This window comes from Canis aureus, chromosome 14, assembly GCF_053574225.1.
Source record: "Canis aureus isolate CA01 chromosome 14, VMU_Caureus_v.1.0, whole genome shotgun sequence".
Classification (NCBI taxonomy): Eukaryota; Metazoa; Chordata; class Mammalia; order Carnivora; family Canidae; genus Canis; species Canis aureus.
In genome coordinates this window covers 11127495-11148796 of record NC_135624.1, presented here as the reverse complement: position 1 = coordinate 11148796, position 21302 = coordinate 11127495, and the positions used below count along the sequence as shown (strand labels likewise).

At 36.2% G+C, this 21302-nt stretch overlaps 1 protein-coding gene across 10 annotated transcripts in view; it reads left to right on the top strand.

Annotated features, from left to right (window-relative positions):
• Positions 1 to 21302, top strand: part of ANGPT1 (angiopoietin 1) — a 356334-nt gene that overhangs the window by 313376 nt on the left and 21656 nt on the right. For all 10 annotated transcript variants that reach the window (XM_077846955.1, XM_077846956.1, XM_077846957.1 and 7 more), the window contains one exon: positions 8272 to 8438. In XM_077846955.1, coding sequence (XP_077703081.1) covers positions 8272 to 8438 — 167 coding nt within the window. The remainder of the gene's footprint in view (positions 1 to 8271; positions 8439 to 21302) is intronic.

The following is a 21302-nucleotide window of genomic DNA, read 5'->3' as shown; positions in this document are numbered from 1 at the left end:
TGCCTGTCCTTTGGGAAAACACGAACTTCTTGGCAGGTACCACTTCCTCCTCAATCTTCCCTAATATACTGGTGTACATCAAGATGCTTCACCTCCTTCTTGAGTACTGAATACTGAAATAAAATTCTCCCCCCTCTCCTCCCTTTCTGCCTTACTTCTCTCCTTCCCTTCATTCTGGTTACTATCTATGGGCTGCCTCTTTTCTCATAAGGTTTCCAGAACAGTATGTTAAAATTATCAGCACATGAATCACAAATACATATTGTAATTTATTATTTTTTGAACATCTCTCAACATGGAAGATTTGCAGTGTATTTGATGCTTAACATTGGCTTTAAGCCTACAAAAGTCTTTTACCTGAGCTTTGTTTTCACTTAACCTTTATGAGGGGATTCAGCAAAATCTGGTTTATGGATTTGTAAAGATGTTTGCTGAGAGAGAAGTCTGCAGTGGGCCTTTTTAATGAGGCACTTAGGGAACTATATTAACTCTTTCAAGCCATGAGGATAGCATTTAGTGGCCTCCAGCAATAACACTTATCAGCAGTACTTTTTGCATAGATGAAGCCAAATCAAGCTAGGAGTTCCAAATAGTACCCTAGTGGCCTAACTTTATAGAACGTAGTGACTAATGCCCTGGAGACAACCTGCCTTTGTATTGAAAACAGTTACCCCCATAAACAGAACTTCCTATTGACACAAATATTTCGATCTAAGTGCCATACCTTCTGGGAGTTCTTTGTTTCTGGAAAGAAATTAAGAGCATATTTTCAACTGCTTTTTAACATCTTCACATGAAAAAGAGAAAAATATATAGGAAACTTAAAATGTTGAAATAAATCATTCTTTTGATCTTTCATGGGCTGAGTGTCTCAGCAGTTAGAGTAGATACATGATTAAATTGTGTATTAAAGCACCCCTGAAAAGCCACAGATCAGTAACCCAGCTTCATATCTATTTTTTTAATTGTTTATATGAAAAAACATGAAACCCATCGAATACATTAACTGTGTCTGGTTTCAATTGTGTTCCAGCTATAGAAAGTCAACACTTCCTATAAGCATTATCAGACCAAAAAAAAAAAAAAAAAAAAGGCAGCAAAGCATCAGAGACAATTACTTTATTACATTGGAAACATACATACAACCAAAACTGAATATTTCTGCAGGTCTTGGCAAAAACTAATGACTATTGATCTTTCTTCTATATGCATTTTTTATTAACAATATGAGACTTTTAGGGCCAACTTTAAGTCAGCATTAATTTAGGTTAAGTTCCAGTGCCTTTTTGCTTTTTATTAAAGAGCTAAAGGAGAAGCTTACCAATCTGTCTGAATTATGGTATCAAATCTTGCATATGATTGTGATTGAAGTAACTAAACATAATAGTTTTCATGGAAGGCTCTGACCTAGCATCATTGGATTTTTTTTTATAGAAAAGAAGAAATTCTATTTTTATTGCTATTTTTTATTGTTTTGATAGAGACTTGCTGTTTTTTTTTAGCATCAGCACTAAGTTTTGTATAAGCTTTTATGTTTCTTTATGTAGATATTACAGGCCTTTTGTAATAAAGTATAGACTATGGTAAGCTGTTATATGTACAGTAATGTATAAACCTATTTTTTAGGGGATTTTTAGGAAATATCTCTCCATTTCAGGCATCAGTATACATTTTCCTCAAGGATCGTCCCATAATACATAATAAAAACATGGCTCCTAATATGGAGCCCCATATAAAGATGAGGCTTAATGTGTACCACTCAGATAATTTGATCCTGGTTAATATAGTCTTCTTCATTTGCACTCAGAATAGCTATTCCACATCATAATTATATGATTCTCCACCTATGGTACACAGCACATTCACCTATGGAACCTTTCGGAGATGAGTATCTCTAAGTACACCCCAAATATCCTGAGTCAGAACCTCCATGTGGGAACCAATTCATCTCTAGTTTTAAAAAGCTCCACAGCTGTTTCTGATATGCACTCTTGGTGGAAAGCAAATGTCAAAACTATCAGTTTATTGGCATAAGTTTAAGATCTCGAAAAATACTTCTTTGTAGATCCTACAACTTAGGAGATATAGAGAGGAAGAGATTCAAAGAAATAGGACCATGGGAGAGTTGGAGAGGACACAGCCTCTCCCTGGCTTTAAGAAGCAAAAGTAAGAGTAGGAAAGTAGTCTAGGTGTTGGTTTGTGTCACAGTTCAGCCCCAGTGTCAACCAGGTGGTTTTAAGTTCTTGTTTAATAATTAAAATTACAGTCCTCGTTTATATAAAACAACACTCAACTTGTCAGAAGAATACATTAGTTCCTACCATCTGAAAGTCTTTTAAATAATTGTTTCAGTATTCCCTTATTAATTTTCAGACTGACATGATCCTGGATGATTTTTGTTCCCTTTCTCATACAGAGTAGAAAGAAACCTGCTTCTCCTCAAATAGCTCACAAGTCTGGTGGGAGAGAGGCAAGTAAACAGAAAATTACTATGTATTTGTGATATGTCCTTTAATCAAAATGACAATGTCTAGATTTTTGTTGTTCTCATGTATCAACATTGAGCTAAATACTTTAGGTATTTTATATCTTTCTCACAACACTATATATAGAAATGACATTTTTAATCCCTGTTTTGCAGATAAGGAAACTGAGACTACGAAGTAGTATAGGAGGTTCCTCAGCAAATATGGGGCAGAGCAACGCTTCAAAATGGAGCAGAGATAGGGAGTAGATGTCATTTAATCAAAGCTAAGCCTTTGTTCCTAGGCAGTGGATTTGTAGTGTGCCTGATAAACTATCCAACAGATTGTTTACTAATGTGGGAACCCATTTTCCTTTCTTTGACTTATTTTTCATCTGTAGGATAAAACAATTGTTTCTGCATGGCTGCACTTAGCTTTTAGTAAGACTCCTCCCTACCCTATCTCTCTAACAGCCATTTCAATTCTCATGGCCAAACATTTTATTCCCATAATAGAGCATGTTTAGACAGTTTTTCTGGGAAGGTCCATGAACTAGAATTTTTATTTCTAAAATCAAATTTTGTTACTCTCCTTTCAGTTGCTTCTTCCTCCCTTTTCACTCAGAAAAACCAAACAGTTTAGGGAGGGATGTCAATCTCCATGTAGAGGCAAGTACAAGCCTGTGTGTCGAGTTGGGGATGGAGGCTCTTATAGGAAGGACACTGATGTTCATCCATTTCTGAGACTCACTAGAGCTCACTGCCCCTTTTCCCTGGGGAAGCTGGATAGTTTTATCCATGCAGAGCTTTCAGCAGCACAGAGATGTGTGGCCTAAAACTTAACACTTCATCATTCCCAGCTTCCTTATTCACATTTTGCTTAATTGCTGAGTCCTAACTATTCACAAGAGAGAATCCTCAAATGGCTAGAAGGAGAGTTTTGACAAGTCTGAGCTGAGAAGAAAATGCAAGGAAAATCCCAGCAGTCTTCTTTTTCTTCCCTGTGGCTGCTGCAACTGAGAATGTGCTAATTCTTTAACTTTCAGTGCCCTCTAACATTCTGTTTTGCTTATTCATTAGATAAGGTAAGCTTTACTCTTCTTTCTGGTATGTAGTATTACCACCATGAAAATGTGTAAAATTCTTAGCACATACTAAATTGCTGTAATATTCCCTGTCACTGTGGAACTTTGGCAGAATATGACTTGTGCATCTTAGGAACAGAGAAGCAAGAGAACCCTGGAATATTGACTTCTATAGGTCTTACATCTTTGCTCTGAGCTATAAGTAGATGGTCTTCAGGGGAGCATACATACACCCAGTGCCATCATTCAGATGAAGGGTGTTGACTTTAAAAGTGTGCTTACATACACTAATGCATTTCATTTTAACTCTAAGCATACAATTACATGTTCATGTACCCATTTTTTAAAATGTAGGGCCAAAGCCTGGAATTCTGAGTCAGTGGTTCTTAGAACTTTCCCGTAATTGAATGCATCAAATTTCTACTTTCTGTTTTGTTTTTTGTTTTTTGTTTTTTGTTTTTTGTTTTTTGTTGTTTTTTTTTTTTTTAACCAGAGCAAGTAAAACACGCACAAAGCAATGTAAGTTAAAATCCTCTAACGTTTTATTTTTCCAGTCTTTTAGAATCGCTGCAATAAACATAACTCAAACGCATTGTTTTAGTGATTTGCTTTTATGGAACAAACCTAATGTTTAAATTAAGTTTTATCAAAAACAAAACAGAACAAAACAAATGACCCCTTTTCCCACTAATATTTAATTTATTTACATAAAATTGTGAGTCTTATCATTACAATAACAGAACTAGAGTAAATGCTTTGGGGACCAACAAAACTGACGTTTAGTAAGTAACTCAGTTGGCAGAGACAGTAGTATACAAATGTATTTAATGCATTTAGTTTTCTCTGGATATCAATATATTTTAAAGAAGGAGTGGAGAACAGTGATTCATGTGTTAAGTTTGTTAAAGGGGAAAGAAGTTAAGAATACTTCTACTGTTGGGGTGCCTGGGTGGCTCAGTCAGTTGAGTGAGCATCTGACTCTCGGTTTTGGCTCAAGTCATAATCTCAGGCTCCTGGGATTGAGCTCTTCATTGGACTCCATGCTGAGTGTGGAATCCGCTGAAGATTTTCTCCCTTGCCCTCTTCCCCTCCCCCTGCTCTCTCTCTTTCTCAAATAAAATGGATAAATAAAATCTCTTTAAAAAAAATAGAATCTTAATAGATTTTTTAAAAGAATACCTCTACTGTAGTTATAATTCTATAAAGTTGATATACACTAAATTTGAAAAAAAAACAAACAAATCAAGGTTTCCAAATTCTACATCTGTGTTGAGAAAAGGAGGAGTGCTGTGATTATCTTGGTATTACCCTCATATTTAGTTTTTTTTTAAGATTTTATTTATTTATTTATGAGAGACACAGAGAGAGAAGCAGGCAGAGACATAGGCAGAGGGAGAAGCAGGCTCCATGCAGGGAGCCCGATGTGGGACTTGATCCTGGGTCTCCAGCATCACACCCTAGGCCGAAGGCAGATGCTCAACCACTGAGCCACCCAGGGATCCCTACCCTCATATTTCTTAACATGGATAAAGTAAAACCGTTATAAATGAACACCTCAATTAACAGAATCAGTTTCTTTCTGAAACTTCAGAGTATTTCCAGTGATGCTGGCAGTGTGCCTTTAAAATATTAATGTACACAGGGACAAATGGGGAACTTGTTTGAATCCAGATTCATGGGCTAGTTCTCAAATATTTTGAATCATTGTGGAGCTAGGAGTTTGTTTTTTTGTTTTTTTGTTTTTTGTTTTTGTTTTGTTTTTTTTTTTTCAGACAGAGCTCCAGTGATTATGATTCCCTGGACACTTTAAAAAAAAAAACACCTCCCTGAGACTCAGCCAAATTATCTACGACAAGAAATATGTTTTAGGGTTACTTCTCCAATGTCATTATAAAGTGCAATAGTGTTTTCCCACCTGCCTCCCTCCTGTCCTTCCTCCCTTTCTTCCTTCTTTCCTTCTTTCATTCCAACTTCAATAAAGCATATGGAGTACCCAGTATATATGCAGCATTCCACTAGTCTTTGAAGATTCACAAATACAGCACAGCTTCTGTCCTCAAGGAGCTCACAGTTTGGTCAGTAAGACAAATATGTAGTTCAAGAATTGCACTCAACTTCAAACATTACCAAGAATACTTTTGGGAATTCAGAAACTGAATACCCAAAACTAGAATGCCAGCAGTTTCTTAGAGTTCTTTATTTTCCTATCACTAACGTAACTAACATTAAGAGCTGGCTTTCCTTTGAAGACTATTTTTTCTTTCCCCACAAAGAAACAATTTTTGAACACTTAACGACCATGACTGGGATTGCACTAAGGAGAACAAGAGTCATGTTAAGATTCAGGTGCAGAGCAGCCAGATAGATTCACACACTAACTCTTCCAGGTCAACCTTCTGCCTCAACACCAGATCTATACCAGTAAAGCATTTAAATGACGCTAGTCCTGGATTTGCAGCCTCGCTTATTAATATTTAAAAATGAAAACGTTAAAGCTAGAAAAGTCAGGGGTCTAGTAATATAAGTTATTATCTAAGCATAATTTGATTCCTTAATAATAATAGTAATAGCAACAACAACAAAATAATAATATTGTTAAATAACTTATCTGATAATACCCTGATAATATTGATTGAAAACATTTAAATTATGTTCAAAATATTCAATTAACTAGTATTTTAGAAACATTTTCAAAAGTAAGCTGTGACACAAAGAGATGGAAAAATATTCCATGCTCATGGATTGGAAGAATTAATATTGTGAAAATGTCAATGTTACCCAGGGCAATATACACGTTTAATGCAATCCCTATCAAAATACCATGGACTTTCTTCAGAGAGTTGGAACAAATTATTTTAAGATTTGTGTGGAATCAGAAAAGACCGTGAATAGCCAGGGAATTTTAAAAAAGAAAACCAGAGCTGGGGGCATCACAATGCCAGATTTCAGGTTGTACTACAAAGCTGTGGTCATCAAGACAGTGTGGTACTGGCACAAAAACAGACACATAGATCAATGGAACAGAATAGAGAACCCAGAAGTGGACCCTCAACTTTATGGTCAACTAATATTCGACAAAGGAGGAAAGACTATCCACTGGAAAAAAAGACAGTCTCTTCAATAAATGATGCTGGGAAAATTGGACATCCACATGCAGAAGAATGAAACTAGACCACTCTCTTGCACCATACACAAAGATAAACTCAAAATGGATGAAAGATCTAAATGTGAGACAAGATTCCATCAAAATCCTAGAGGAGAACACAGGCAACACCCTTTTTGAACTCGGCCACAGCAACTTCTTGCAAGATACATCCATGAAGGCAAAAGAAACAAAAGCAAAATGAACTATTGGGACTTCATCAAGATAAGAAGCTTTTGCACAGCAAAGGATACAGTCAACAAAACTCAAAGACAACCTACAGAATGGGAGAAGATATTTGCAAATGATGTATCAGATAAAGGGCTAGTTTCCAAGATCTATAAAGAACTTATTAAACTCAACAGCAAAGAAACAAACAATCCAATCATGAAATGGGCAAAAGACATGAACAGAAATCTCACAGAGGAAGACATAGACATGGCCAACAAGCACATGAGAAAATGCTCCGCATCACTGGCCATCAGGGAAATACAAACCAAAACCACAATGAGATACCACCTCACACCAGTGAGAATGGGGAAAATTAACAAGGCAGGAAACCACAAATGTTGGAGAGGATGTGGAGAAAGGGGAACCCTCCTGCACTGTTGGTGGGAATGTGAACTGGTGCAGCCACTCTGGAAAACTGTGTGGAGGTTCCTCAAAGAGTTAAAAATAGATCTGCCCTACGACCCAGCAATTGCACTGTTGGGGATTTACCCCAAAGATACAGATGCAGTGAAACGGCAGGACACCTGCATCCCAATATTTATAGCAGCAATGTCCACAATAGCCAAACTGTGGAAGGAGCCTCGGTGTCCATCGAAAGATGAATGGATAAAGAAGCTGTGGTCTATGTATACAATGGAATATTACTCAGCCCTTAGAAATGACAAATACCCACCATTTGCTTCAACGTGGATGGAACTGGAGGGTATTATGCTGAGTGAAATAAGTCAGTCGGAGAAGGACAAACATTATATGTTCTCATTCATTTGGGGAATATAAAAAATAGTGAAAGGGAATAAAGGAGAAAGGAGAAAAAAAGAGTGGGAAATATCAGAAAGGGAGACAGAACATGAGAGACTTGTAACTCTGGGAAACGAACTAGGGGTGGTGGAAGGGGAGGTGGGCCGGGGGGGTGGGGGTGACTGGGTGACAGGCACCGAGGGGGGCACTTGATTGGATGAGCACTGGGTGTTATTCTATATGTTGGCAAATTGAACACCAATAAAAAATAAATTTATATATATATATATATATACACATATAAAAGTAAGCTGTGACAGAGAAGTGTTTACTGATCAAACCTATTAACCAGATTGATTTAATCTGAAATCATCTTAACTTCCACAGATTTGAACATCAGCCTTTATTGTAATAAGAATTTGACATAAGGCCCAATGGAGGGAAACATAACAGAAAATTACTGAGTCAGTAATTGGAAAAAGTGTGTAAAAATGTGAAAAGTAATCTTTACTTTTAAAGAAGGTTTTCTTATTATTTAGGATGTAGTTAATATTAAACCTGATAAGAAGTTTTCTCTGAAATAATAACCACATGTCTATCATCTTTCGTAGGGTTTTGGAAATCCCTCTGGTGAATATTGGCTGGGGAATGAGTTTATTTTTGCCATTACCAGTCAGAGGCAGTACACACTAAGAATTGAGTTAATGGACTGGGAAGGAAACCGAGCCTATTCACAATATGACAGATTCCACATAGGAAACGAAAAGCAGAACTACAGGTAAGTCTCCTTTCATGTAGGGCTCAGCTACCTTGGGCCTCACCACCTACTAGGTATAGTGGAAAAGTGGAAAAGACAGAAATGATGCAAGTCATGCTTCAAAATGAAAATTAGGTTGTCTAGGCCTATGGTAGTGATACAAAAACACTCAGTCAAGACTTCTTAAAAGCATTAAATTTTGATTTTCACAGATGGATTGTTTTAATGTTGGCTCAGATTCTAGAGGATGAGGAATTAAGTCCAGCACAATATTATCATTGTTGTAGTTCTTATTGTTGTTACTATGATGAGATCGGTGTTGTGAATTCATATGCACAAAATTGATGACAGAGAATTGACTCAAACTCAGGGGTACTTCAAATGAGTACCCCTTTTTATCAAAAGGTGTTATATTTATACTTTATTTATTTTTATTTTTTTAAGATTTTATTTATTTATTCATGAGAGACACACACACAGACAGAGAGAGAGAGAGAGAGAGAGAGAAAGAGGCAGAGACACAGGCAGAAGGAGAAGCAGGCTCCATGCAGGGAGCCCGATGCGGGTCTCAATCCCCAGGACTCCAGGATCATGCCCTGGGCCAAAGGCAGGCGCTAAACACCTGAGCCACTCAGGGATCCCCTATTTAAACTTTATATACCTTTCTTAGATTATTATCTTTCACATTGTTTTGAAAGTGGCAAAGAAGAGGTAAAATGTTATGTTTTTTATTATTTACATAAAAGATAAAGTGGGGCATAATTTAGAACTTTTTGGTAAATAATGTGAAGGCAAAAGTAAATTCAAATAATTGGATCAATATACACAAAATTCTGGATGTACAAGCAGACAAACCATACACTTTCCTATTAAAATCTCTGATTTTTTTTCAATGAACAGCATGTTCACTAGGAAAAAAAAAACATTAAGAAATGACTAACAAGTAATGTGGTATGGTAAATTCATTCCCCAAACCCTTATTGTGTTACTTCTGTGTTCCAGGAACCCTACTAGACACTGCTAATTTTGCAGTCAGTGATGAGATCTCTAGTCTCCCAGACCTCAGAGTTCAGCTTTGTAACTAGTAGCTAGGTCACTAAATAACTGGCTGGCATTTCTTGAGAACAGAGAGTGTATTTCCATTACTTTTATATCACTACTCATTAACGCAATATCTGGCACATAGCAGGTCCTTAGTACTTGTGTATGACGGGGTTTCATAATCAGTAAATTAATTTTGCAATGATTTCTAACTCTCCATATTGTAACGATTCTATATCAGCTTTGAAAATATGATTGTGTACATTAAAGTGTTGGCACCTAGCTTTGAGCAAATGCAACTGCAGCAACCAAAGCCTTCTCCTCTTTTTCCAACCTGTGTGGCCATCTTGTAGCTCAACTGTTTCTGCTGCTTATGTCTTTCTGAGACATACTGTTCCTGTAGAGTTTGAATCTACGACATTTTCATGAACACATCTCATTTTAATATATTATGCATGGGATTGTATCCTTGGAGACATAAGAATCATTTTCTTAACAAACAGTGATGATGTCACCACAACAGAGGGATGAGAAATGAATCTAAGAGTTTTCATCGTCTCATGGGAGGGTGGTGAGGGTGTACATAATGGCAACTCAAGAAACCAAAGAAGAGACATTTATAAAATGCAATGGAGTGTAAGAAGAAATGTTTCCAAAGAGGTCAATATTTGGGGAGTTTTATAACAAGAGAAACCACTGTAAAACATCAGGGGTACTCTTATGTAAATGTTTTGACCTGAAACTTGAAACTATATGAAACTTGGCTAATGTCAGACAGCCTGACAATAGGACTAGCAAATAATTAGTCTAGTCTTTTTCTAGGCTCCTGAAGAATTTGCTTTGGTTCCTTTCCAAAATGTCTCTTAGCTCTTAGTAGGTAGGTAGGTGTGTGTGTGTGTGTGTGTGTGTGTGTGTGTGTGCGTGCGTGTGTGTGTGTGTGTGTATGAGCATGTGCCTGTGAAGCTGGGGTGATATTAAGACAAAGAGTGCATGGGAAGGTTTAGGAAGATTGTCAGAATCCAAAGTAGGCTTCAGGGTGCATGGTGTGACTGTCATCCTGGTATCTGTGTGAGGAAGGAGCACATGTTTCCTCTTAGAATGCCCCACTGCCCACATTGAGCCATTTCCCATCACTGTATGAGTCTGACCTTCACCCATCTGATGCACATCTATGACTGAACAGCAAGTCTTCCCAGATAGAGTGAGCCACTCACTCTGGGATCCCCATTTTGTGAACCTTGAGACCTATGATTATAAATCCAGAAGGCAGTTAATACTTTAATTCCAAACCTCTATGTTGTCAAGCAAAGAAAGCTGAGATCCAGAAATATGCAACATTTTTCCCAAGGAAGGAGAAAGACTTAAATATGGGATGTTTGACTCCTACCTAGTTTGGTGTGGTTTCTACTCTGCAATGCTGCTGTACTAAAGTTGGTGGCTCTGGACCTCTCTCCTGCCAGGACCTAGCAGAAAATAGGTCTGTAATCATCACCTTGTCATGCTATTAAGTATAAAATTCATGTTGGCATCAAATGGGAAATTAGAACTCATTAAAACATAATACCTATTCTGGTGAAAACTTACTTAAAATAAGCACACTATCAAATGGTCTTCCTTACTCTTTCAGAGAAAATCAAACAGAAGTTTGAAAAGGTAGTATACCCGTGTGACTTACCTCCCCACCTGTATCATCACTCACTCAGCCAGGAACACCAAGCGTGGCCTGAGCTAGAGCTCCAGATGTCCAACTTTGCTGCTGCTTTTCCCCGACTTATTTCTCTTCCTTCTGAATTAGGAAGGCATGTCTCATTGTGGTAATTCATTAAAAGGACTAATACTAGCATTTGCATACCGTTTTATAATTAATGAAATTTTTTTTAACACTTTAGGCATTCAATCCTCACAATGAATTTTTGAGATAAATATTATTAGATACATTTTAAATATAAAGAAACTGAGACTTTGGTCAAATGACTTCTCAAACTCAAATAAATTTCAACTAAAAACACAGCTTTGGAATTAATGTAGGTTTTTGTTTTATTATATTTTTTAATTTTCTATATTTTTCCTCTTCCAAATTAAGTTCAGATGATTTTTTGAGAGTTTTTTTAAGTATTCTGTCTTAATAGAAATTTTATTTTGGAAACTTATAATAGCTGTGGTCATAATGTATAAATCTAATTTTAAAAAATCTTTCTCATGCTCTGGACACATACTGATAAAAGTAAGTGTTGTTGAATGGATAGATAAGCTTACAGTGTACATAGAATAACATATTTTCCTTGTATCCTCTAAGGAAACTCCAAATGAATTTCTCAGATAGAAAATAAAATCTGTGAAACCTAGGAGAATATAAATAAGAAAAAATAACGTGAGAGTGTCATGATAAACACATCATGTAAAATAACACACAATTAATGTGAAATTATTAAATACTTCCTCTAGAGAGGTAGTATTATTCAGGCCCTCGTCATCTAACACCTAAACTATTGTACAGCTTTCCTGTCTCCAATCTTGATGCTTTCAAATATATCACCCACACTATTGTTAGGATGGTTTTTCTAAAAGATAATATGACTTTGGTCTCTGCCCTCATTCATATATTTAAGCAATGTTCAAATAACTATAGGCTAGGGGTACCTGGGTGGCTCAGTCAAACATCCAACTCTTGATTTGGCTCAGTCAGTTAAACATCCAACTCTTGATTTGGGCTCAGGTCATGATCTCAGGGTTGTGAGATAGGGACCCACATCAGTGTAGAGCATGCTTAAGATTCTCTGTCTCCTCTCCCCCTCTTAAGCTTTCTCCCTCTCTCATTAAAAAAAAAAAATCTGTAGGCTAAAGTCTGTCACTTAAAAGTGTTTATGACTTAGCCCTACCTACTCATTCAGCTATCACTAATATACTCTCCTACAACCTCACCCAACCAGATACCCCCTCATTATGATTATATTCTAGAAACTACTTGCAATTTCTCAAAACCTTCTATGGCTTTTTTAATGTTATATCTCTACCCCCACACATAAACTCAACTTTGGATACGTGTTCTAAACCTTTAAGATTCTCCTTTGTTCCAGGAAGTTTTCCCCCAATATTTCTATTATGATATGTGCTGTAATGCGAGAACTCACCCATAGTCTCCCTTCAGAACTATAGCACTCCTCTCAACTTCTGGAAATGTTGTTGATTTACAGCTTGTGGTCAGAGTCCCCTGCCTGAGCATTGCCTGTGGCTGTCACATCACTGAAGGTCACTGTTCTTCCTGCAGACAGATTGCATCCAATGATTAGTCAATATAAGAGTGTGTAAAGGACTCTTTGCCCCAATTTGGGACAATTCTGAAGGGTCATCCCAGTTCCAGAATTCCACTTGGGATTAGCTGAGCTCTTTACTGTAACTGTGTGTGAACCACCCTCTCTCTGTTCAATACTACTTTTTCACTCTGCCACAGGGATTGATCCTGAGAGCCCTCCCGTGTAAGTCTCCCTACACTGATTTCCCAGAAAAATGCATCACCCTCACTCTCAGGCCAGTTTGGATGTTTTATGCTCCCATAGATCCATAACAATCTGTGGATAACTACCCAGTGTCCACATTCTATTATAAGTATTTATTAAATAACTATGTGTTGCCCTTTTCTACTATTTCTAAGCTTCTCAAGTATAGGAACCATTTTTATCAAAATTCAAGATATATACCTAAGTTAGCTAAAATATTAAGTAACAGCTAATAGCTAATATTTGATGAGCACATGTATGAATCAGATATCTTGTTTTAACATGAGAAAACAGACATGGTACAAAGTCACAGTTACTAATATGAGTCAGTTATTTGGGCTTTGATCTCATAACTGCCCGTCATATGGCCATCTCTCCATAAAGTGGAATCCAGGAGTTACCTTCTAGAATTAAATGCATTTAAACCACATATTCTAACAGATAAAATAATTTCTTCTGATCCTATTTCTGTCTTTAATAATTTGAATGTCCATGGACATTATCTTATCTCTTTTGTTCTCAATTTTCTGTCTATAAATTAAGTATTTGTAAAGTTCCTTATACCTAGAGTTATCTTTGTGTATATATTCCTTTTCATTTTATGCCTCCTTGTTTCTTTGATAAATAATTAAGTTTTGCTCTATTAAATACTTTAGTAAAAGGAGCTATCAGTCTCCTGGAAACATCAGTTTAGGGCTTACAGTGACCTTTTACTTACGAAAACTTTGCTGGTCCTAATATTCAGAGTTAAAAAGCAAATGCACAAACACTACTACCATAACAAATGCTTCAAAAATAACAAATTGTGGGTTTGGGGAGATGTTATGATCTACTAGGAAGTGCTTTGGAATAGGAATCTGAAGATCCGGAAATTATTAAATAGTGAAGTGTGGCTTCAATATCCATAAAACCAAGTTGGTTGTATCATTGTTCAGAAGAACAGAGCCATCAGCATTACAGAAATAACAGATTTGTTATACACATTATACTTTATACCACTGTGAAATGAGCTGGGGAAATAAGGTCTGGAAGGCAAAGGTGGAAAATTTTAAAAAGGTTCAGTAACACAAATGCTTGAAAACCCTGGCATGGTGCTAGACCAGTTGGAGCTTGCAGGGAAATCCAAGAAATCAAGGATGTCCAGAGGAGGAACACAAAGCGGGGAGATACACGGAAAGATGTTACTTCAGTGTAGCTATGTTACCAAGCAAGCATCTGATGGTGGGTCTGGAGCCACTGACAGCATGGGAAAGTAAGCTGGATGCAAAGTGGAAAAGGACTGGGAGTGCAAAGCTGGGAACTGTCAGGCATCTTTGCCATATCTACTGATGGTCTAAGTCAGACTACTGCTTCACTTCCACCTTCCAGATCTCACACAAAATTCTTTTTTGGTCATCTCTAACTTGGAACCATATAAGGAAGGGAAATTCTGGGAAACATACTTCCCAGATTAACCAGGTTGACAGTAGCACAATCTAGCTATACCTTGGATAAATCACTTTTATACCTTAGTTTTCTCATCCTTAATAGGAATAACGCCCTCTCTCCTTTCATCCTCACCATTTAGTTATAGGGATCCAATCAGAAAGAGTATGCAAACATACTTTGTATTAGACAAATTTAAATACCATGCAACCATGAAAAATATTTACTTATTTTTAATTCAATTTTCATCACGCTCAAGAAATTTATTACTGGTTTTAATAAAAAAATTAATTATATTTCAATGCTGAAAACTATACCCCACTGTCCCTGAAGTGTTCTACTGATTTGTATTTTTGTCTGTTTATTGATTTGGCTTCAGGCCCCAGTCCAGGGTCACTAATTATATCTGTGATCTACCACATATCTACCATAAATATTCTTAAACAATCTAGGTCAAGTTTTCTCAAAAAAAAGTCCCTTTCTCAATTTATCTTATTATTCGTTCCTGATGAGATTCAAATTAAGTCTTTTTGACAAAAATGCTATATAAATAGTATTGTACTTGCCATTTTATCACATCCAAAGGCACAAATAGTCAATTTGTCCCATTATTGGTTGCACTAAGTTTAATTCACTTAAGGTTTTGTTTTTGTTTTTGCAGTAGAATATGTAACCTTATAAAGAAAATTCTTACAAAGTATCATAATGTATAAAATCCGTAAAGCTTATATATTTTGGTTGAAGCAGCTGTTGGAACCTACTGCAATATTTCTTTGGCCCTTTCCTTGCTAGCAACTGAGACATGTATAGAGCATAGTTTTAAAAATGTTATGTTATTATAGCTAAAAGAATAAAGATTTATCAATTGGAGAAAATTTAGTTGTACTAATTTAAGGTATAAAAAGAAAAATAAATTTATATAAAAAATATTCAGCCTAATTTAGAAAGGCATAGTTTATTGAATGAACATGTTTTATTAGATGAGTTATTTTGCATGTTAATATTTTTCTATTCTCGGTTATACATTATTCTTTAAATATATTCCTTTATTTTTCATGGTATTAACTAGATTAGTAAATCCCTTATCACAGATAGTATAATGACAAGCCTAAAGGTAGTCCTTCTTTGAACCAACAAAAAAAAACTCTATTAGTAAAATATGAATGATAATATTTAGCCATTTATAATATACATCTTATAGTTATAATCTTACTATAATATTGATGCATAGTTATAATCTTACTATAATATTGATGCACAATTTGGGAATATTCTTCATATTTGATTATCTGCATATTATTGGTTGGGGATGAATGATACCTTGAGGGTAGAACTGACTATGGCTGTGTTAAAGCCTTGTTCTGGAAGAGATTCCACATGAAGAGGTGAATGGAATGTTTGAACCAAAATTAGAAAACCTGAAAATAATATAGCCATTAAATATCTTTTTGCATAAAATTTACTTTTGGCCAACATCTTTATTAGGAAGGAGTTTGATGTAATAGGTAAAACCTGGTACTGGGAGTCATGAGCCATGAATTCTAGACTTGGATCTGTAGTTATTTTCTGAATGACCTTGGGCAAGTTACTTCACTTTTCCAAGTCTCAGGTCCTCAGAAGTAAAATGAGAAGGTAAGGATGAAATCTTTCCAATTCCAAAACCTTTTTTATTTGTTTTCTTAATCATTAAAGTACTCCCATGTTATGTATATATTTCAAGGACAAAACAAATTAGTGTAGATTGAGAAGAATTCTCTCGAGCCTCCCACATAAACTTAAGCCCTGCATTTTTGTAGGTATTGCAAAACTTGTTTTATTCTTTTTAGTGAAATGTTTTTCATTTCTCTGCTCCTCTGGGCTACATGGTCCTGGCTAGAACCAGTAGCAGATGTGTTGAAATACTAAGAGGAAAGTTATTTTTTATAGCAATTCTGGACTGATCAAGGTAGAAAAAAATAAATAGGGAATCTCCTGGCAGTTTCTACTCTCTTGAATTTTTAGCCTAGATCGCAAACTTGAGGCTTTAGGTAGTTTTATTTGTATTTTCAAATAATTTCTCCAATGTGGGAGTTATATTACTTTATTTAGACTATGATTTTTGTTGCAGTTACTTCCTAAAACAGAGAAAGAATTGTTTTATTCAACAAAATTTGTATTTTATACTCTGAGACAAAATATTCAAAAGGAGAAAGGCATGATCTTACAAAGTCACTTTATACCTCTTAGATCTTCTAAGGTTTAGGAAAATCTCTTTATTTTAAAGCAGTCTCTAGAGTCCTGGATTTTTCTAAGCCAACAAAATAGATGCCCCAGTCCTGTTAGGTCTAAAGATTCCTGGAGGATTCCTGCTTCAGAATAAGTAATGCTGGGATTAAAACAACTGCTGTTCTAGAAACTTAGAGGTGGGCAAAGATTGCTAGAATCAGCTAGCACTGCCTCCAGGAAATAGTTTGGGAGCTGTCCTGTGACATCTGTGGCGTCCTCCTAGCACTGTCCACCACTGAAAAGATGAAGGCTCCGTGTTCAAGGAATGAAATATTTGTTATGTTACATTATGTGCTATCCTAGGATAAAATAGCCACAGAGATTTCAGTAGAGTCATATATGTGTGTAAGCATGGGGAAGGGTTGGATCATAGACAAACAGGCAATTAAATACCATGAATCAGATCTGCATTTATTTATTTGTTCACTCATGTGAAGTATGGCATGAATAAGGGGATCTAACTGATTTGGGAAGCTGAGAAGGCTTCCAAGGGATGGCTTAAGTTGACAAAAGATGGCAGGCAAATTGGAATTAACTGGAGGAAGAGTTCAAAATTGAAGGTGGAAGAAGGAACAGCATATATAAAGCCCCATAAATAAGACCTGGTATGACTTGTAAGGCATGTGGTTAGGTGTTGCTGCATGTGGTTAGCTATTGCTTAGCACAGATTATAAGGGGGTAGGGACAACACATGATGCTAAAAGCAAAGAGGACAGAGAGACAACTAGTAATATGAGAGAGACTTAGCACTGACAATTGGTGATAGCATCTGAGGCAGCCCATTTGAAATGGTCTTTTCTCATATTTCAGTCAATTTCTTTTACTCAGTGTTTTCATCAGTTTTATTCAATAAATATAAACAACAATGTGCAAGGAATTATGAGTGAAATGAAATCTACAGAACTCAACCCCTATTCTTAAAGAGCTTCAAACCTCTATGGCTGACTTGATTTTCATTATCCTTTAGGTCTTAGCTGGATCTGAAGCGTTCTGCTTTTTAGGTTAGATAAAAACTCTTTTCTTTCTGCTGTCACATTGCCCTGTGCAGATCTTTATCAGAGTCCTTATTACACTGGGTTGTAATTGACTATTATTTGGCTATTCCCTAGATTGCTGCCTTTAAGAGGGCAAGGATCTCTCCAAAATGTTTGACATATGCTCAGAAAGAAAACACTTTCTAATGAATATGTGAAAAACATATAAACAAAGACTTTGTTGTTGTTGTTTATTCAAAAGACACAGCTGGTTACTATATGGCAATTGTTGATCTAGATGCTGGAAATTCAGAGACCAACAAGTCAAAATTCCTTCCCTCAGATGTTTATGTTTTATAAAGGCAGCATATGCCATTTTCTATGTTAAGACTTTTATAAAGTACAATGTCCTTTAGTTTTTTGGATTTTTGCTGTAGTAAGATTCATTTATATCCCTGATCTATTCAACTCCAAGCTCTTCTTTTTTTTTCTTTACCTGCAAATGATATGCAAGAATTTCCATTTTGTATGATGCCAAACAAATGAAATAAAATATTAATAAAATAGACAACATACCTTGTTCCCTCAGCCGACTAATCTTGGAAAAGGATGCTACGTTGTCACTCATAAGTAGTTTGTGGGCTACAAGAACGGCTTTCTCTGCCTACAATTTTGATAACTGCCACTAGGTGACAGTAAACCTTGATTTTTAGGATTCATGGATGAATAACTGAGAGCTTAATGAAAATTACAAGATTTTAATTACACTTTTTGAGTAGGAATTTTGAAATTGTCACAGTGACAATATAAAACATTTATTACCCTGTAACTTATACAATAGTTTTTTTCTCTAGATGATTTATTTCTTTTACAAGAGCCTTTACCCATTTCAATCATAAACATCATAAAACCATTTTAAATAATTATGGCAAGTATCAATAAGTATCAACATTAAATGCATCAACTAGAAATCCTGTGTTAATTGTAGCATCATAACCTTCAACTTTAATATTAAATAAAACATTTAGCCAAACATTTAAAATATTTGCAAAGTGCTCAGATATGACTCTTAGTGCTAACATCACAAATGCCAGTGTTTATGCTGGTCTGCTTATTCTAGTGAAAGAATCAAAAGTACTCTTATTATGTGGCTCAGTAAGGAGTTCAACTCAATAGCTGTATAAAGAATGATTTTAGCTTTATTCATTTTTAGGCTGTCAATGAAAAACAACTTCCTTTCCCTTGTATGCCCTTATAATCAGTGGTAGAATTTTCTAAATATGAAGATCAAAAGTCATTATATAAGGGGCACCTGTGTGGCTCAGTAGTTGAGCATCTGCCTTGAGCTGAGTGCATATTTCCAGGGTCCTGGGATCGAGTTTCGCCACAAGCATCCCATGGGGAGCCTGCTTCTCCCTCTGCCATTGTCTCTGCCTCTCTCTGTGTCTCTCAGGAATAAGTAAATAAAAATCTCTTAAAATAGAAGTCATTATATAAAAATTTGGAGGTCACATCATTGTTATAAAATAATTATTTCAATGAACTCTGCTTTAAAATAATAGATGTGATTAAAGATCAAATGAATAGTTTGTATCTATTTATAACTTGACTTTTAAAGTATACTTTGTGTTCTTAGCAGAAGAATTACATCTGAATGTTGTATTGTTGTATGCTTCTTTGGCATCTTCTAATCTAGAAGATCTACTGATTATGAGAAGCTTTAAGTCAGTATTTCCATGGCTTGTTAAAAAACAATGTTAAGGGTACCTGGGTGGCTCAACCAGTTAAGTGTCTGATTCTTGGTTTTGGCTCAGGTCATGATTTCAGGGTCCTGAGATGGAGCCCCACAGCAGGCTCCATGCTCAGCACAGGGTTTGCTTGGGATTTGTTCTCTCCCTTTCCCTCTGCCCCTCCCACTGTTCTCTCTCTCTGTGTGTCTCAAATAAATAAATAAAATATTTTTTAAAAATGAAAAAAATAATTTTAAACATGTAGATGTCTAATATCCATAATTATTTTATTTCTTAACTAGATATAGTTTTGCTTTTATCTACATGACTTCACTGAAATTACTCTCTTAAAAGTGTTATAATTATTTTGAAATCAGATCTGCATTTATTTATTTGTCTATTTATCATGTTGCTAATATCTCCCTGATACTATTCAGTTGTTTGCAAACATATATTCAACTAGGGTGTTTGTTTAAAGTGCAGATTTCTGGATTTTATATCCAGAGGTTCTGATCTTGGGATAGGATCTAGATATCTCAGTTTACCAACTACACCCAGGTAATGCTAATGCAGAACTAACACTTTAATGACTCAAAAAGGAGACACCATGCTTTTTGGTTTTGTGTGCTCATAGTTTAGAAGACAGTAGAAAACGTGATCATAGTTGGCTTAAAACAAAAGTTGCCCGCTGCAGAATGTTTTAGAATTTTTTTTTTTAAGATTTTTAATTTATTTATTCATGTAAAACACACACAGAGAGAGAGAGAGAGAGAGAGGCAGAGACACAGGCAGAGGGAAAAGCAGGCTCCATGCAGGGAGCCTGATGTGGGATTCGATCCCCGGACTTTGGGACCACACCCTGAGCTGAAGGCGGTGCTAAGTAGCTGAGCCACCTGGGCTGCCCAACATTTTTTTTTTTTAATCAAAGAATTATGAACCTTTTAAAAAGGTGATAGCACTATGGATCCTATCCCTAGAATAACTGGGAAAAAAAGCAACTAAATTTTGCTTATACTTCTGTGTGATTCAACTCCACCCTCAAAGCCCTTGGGTAAGAATAGTTGGAATTAGGCTCTAGTTGGACAGTAAAGAAAAGTAGTCTATTTAGCTGGGGTTGAGGATGGATGGGATACATTGAAGGAGATTGAAGGAGACCAGGAAAGGCTTCATGGAGGAAGTCCTTGGGAATTTGTGAAATATGAGTAGGTGCTCATGAGGCAAGTATGGAGGATGATGGCAAAAGGAGAAAGGTCTTGAGGTTCCAGCCAGAGGAGCAATGTGGACAAAGACCCAGAAGTGGAACAGAACCTGCCTTAGTTAGACAGCACCCTCTATGGGGGAGTTTTCACTGTGATACAGAAAATGGAGGACCATGTTCCATGATAAGGAGTTTGGACACTATCTTATACTAATTTTGAAGAGAAACAAGCACACTGATGATTTTGGTCAACAGAAAAATCTGCTTGCACACTAGAGTCTTATTTGCAGAACTTATAGCAACACATTATCCAAGTACAACAAGAGAAAGTATTTCCTTTTTGCAAAAAAACCTCAGACAATGCCTCTCAATGGTTTTCAACATTCTGCTCACCCTTTACCCTCTCTCTGTCTTCCCCTAGGGGATGCTGGAAAGAACGTTCTTGCTGCTGTTTAAATAGAAATTAAAATGAGAACAAACCTACCTCCCTTGAACTTGCTTATACTAAAAAGTCACCAGTTTCAATCACAAGTTTAACAAAGCCTTGACTTAATTTTTGGTAAAAAAGCAAACCCATAAACTCTCTGAGATGGCCTGGTTTTTAAGGCACCAGAATGGTGTCCAATCAGTGAGCTACTCATTTGGAGCTGACTCTGTCAGCCACATGTGATGCCAAGGGAATTGAAATATGTTTAAGGGACTGTTTGTATTTTTTACAGAGGTCTTGGTGCCATGTAATTGATTTTGGCACTCAA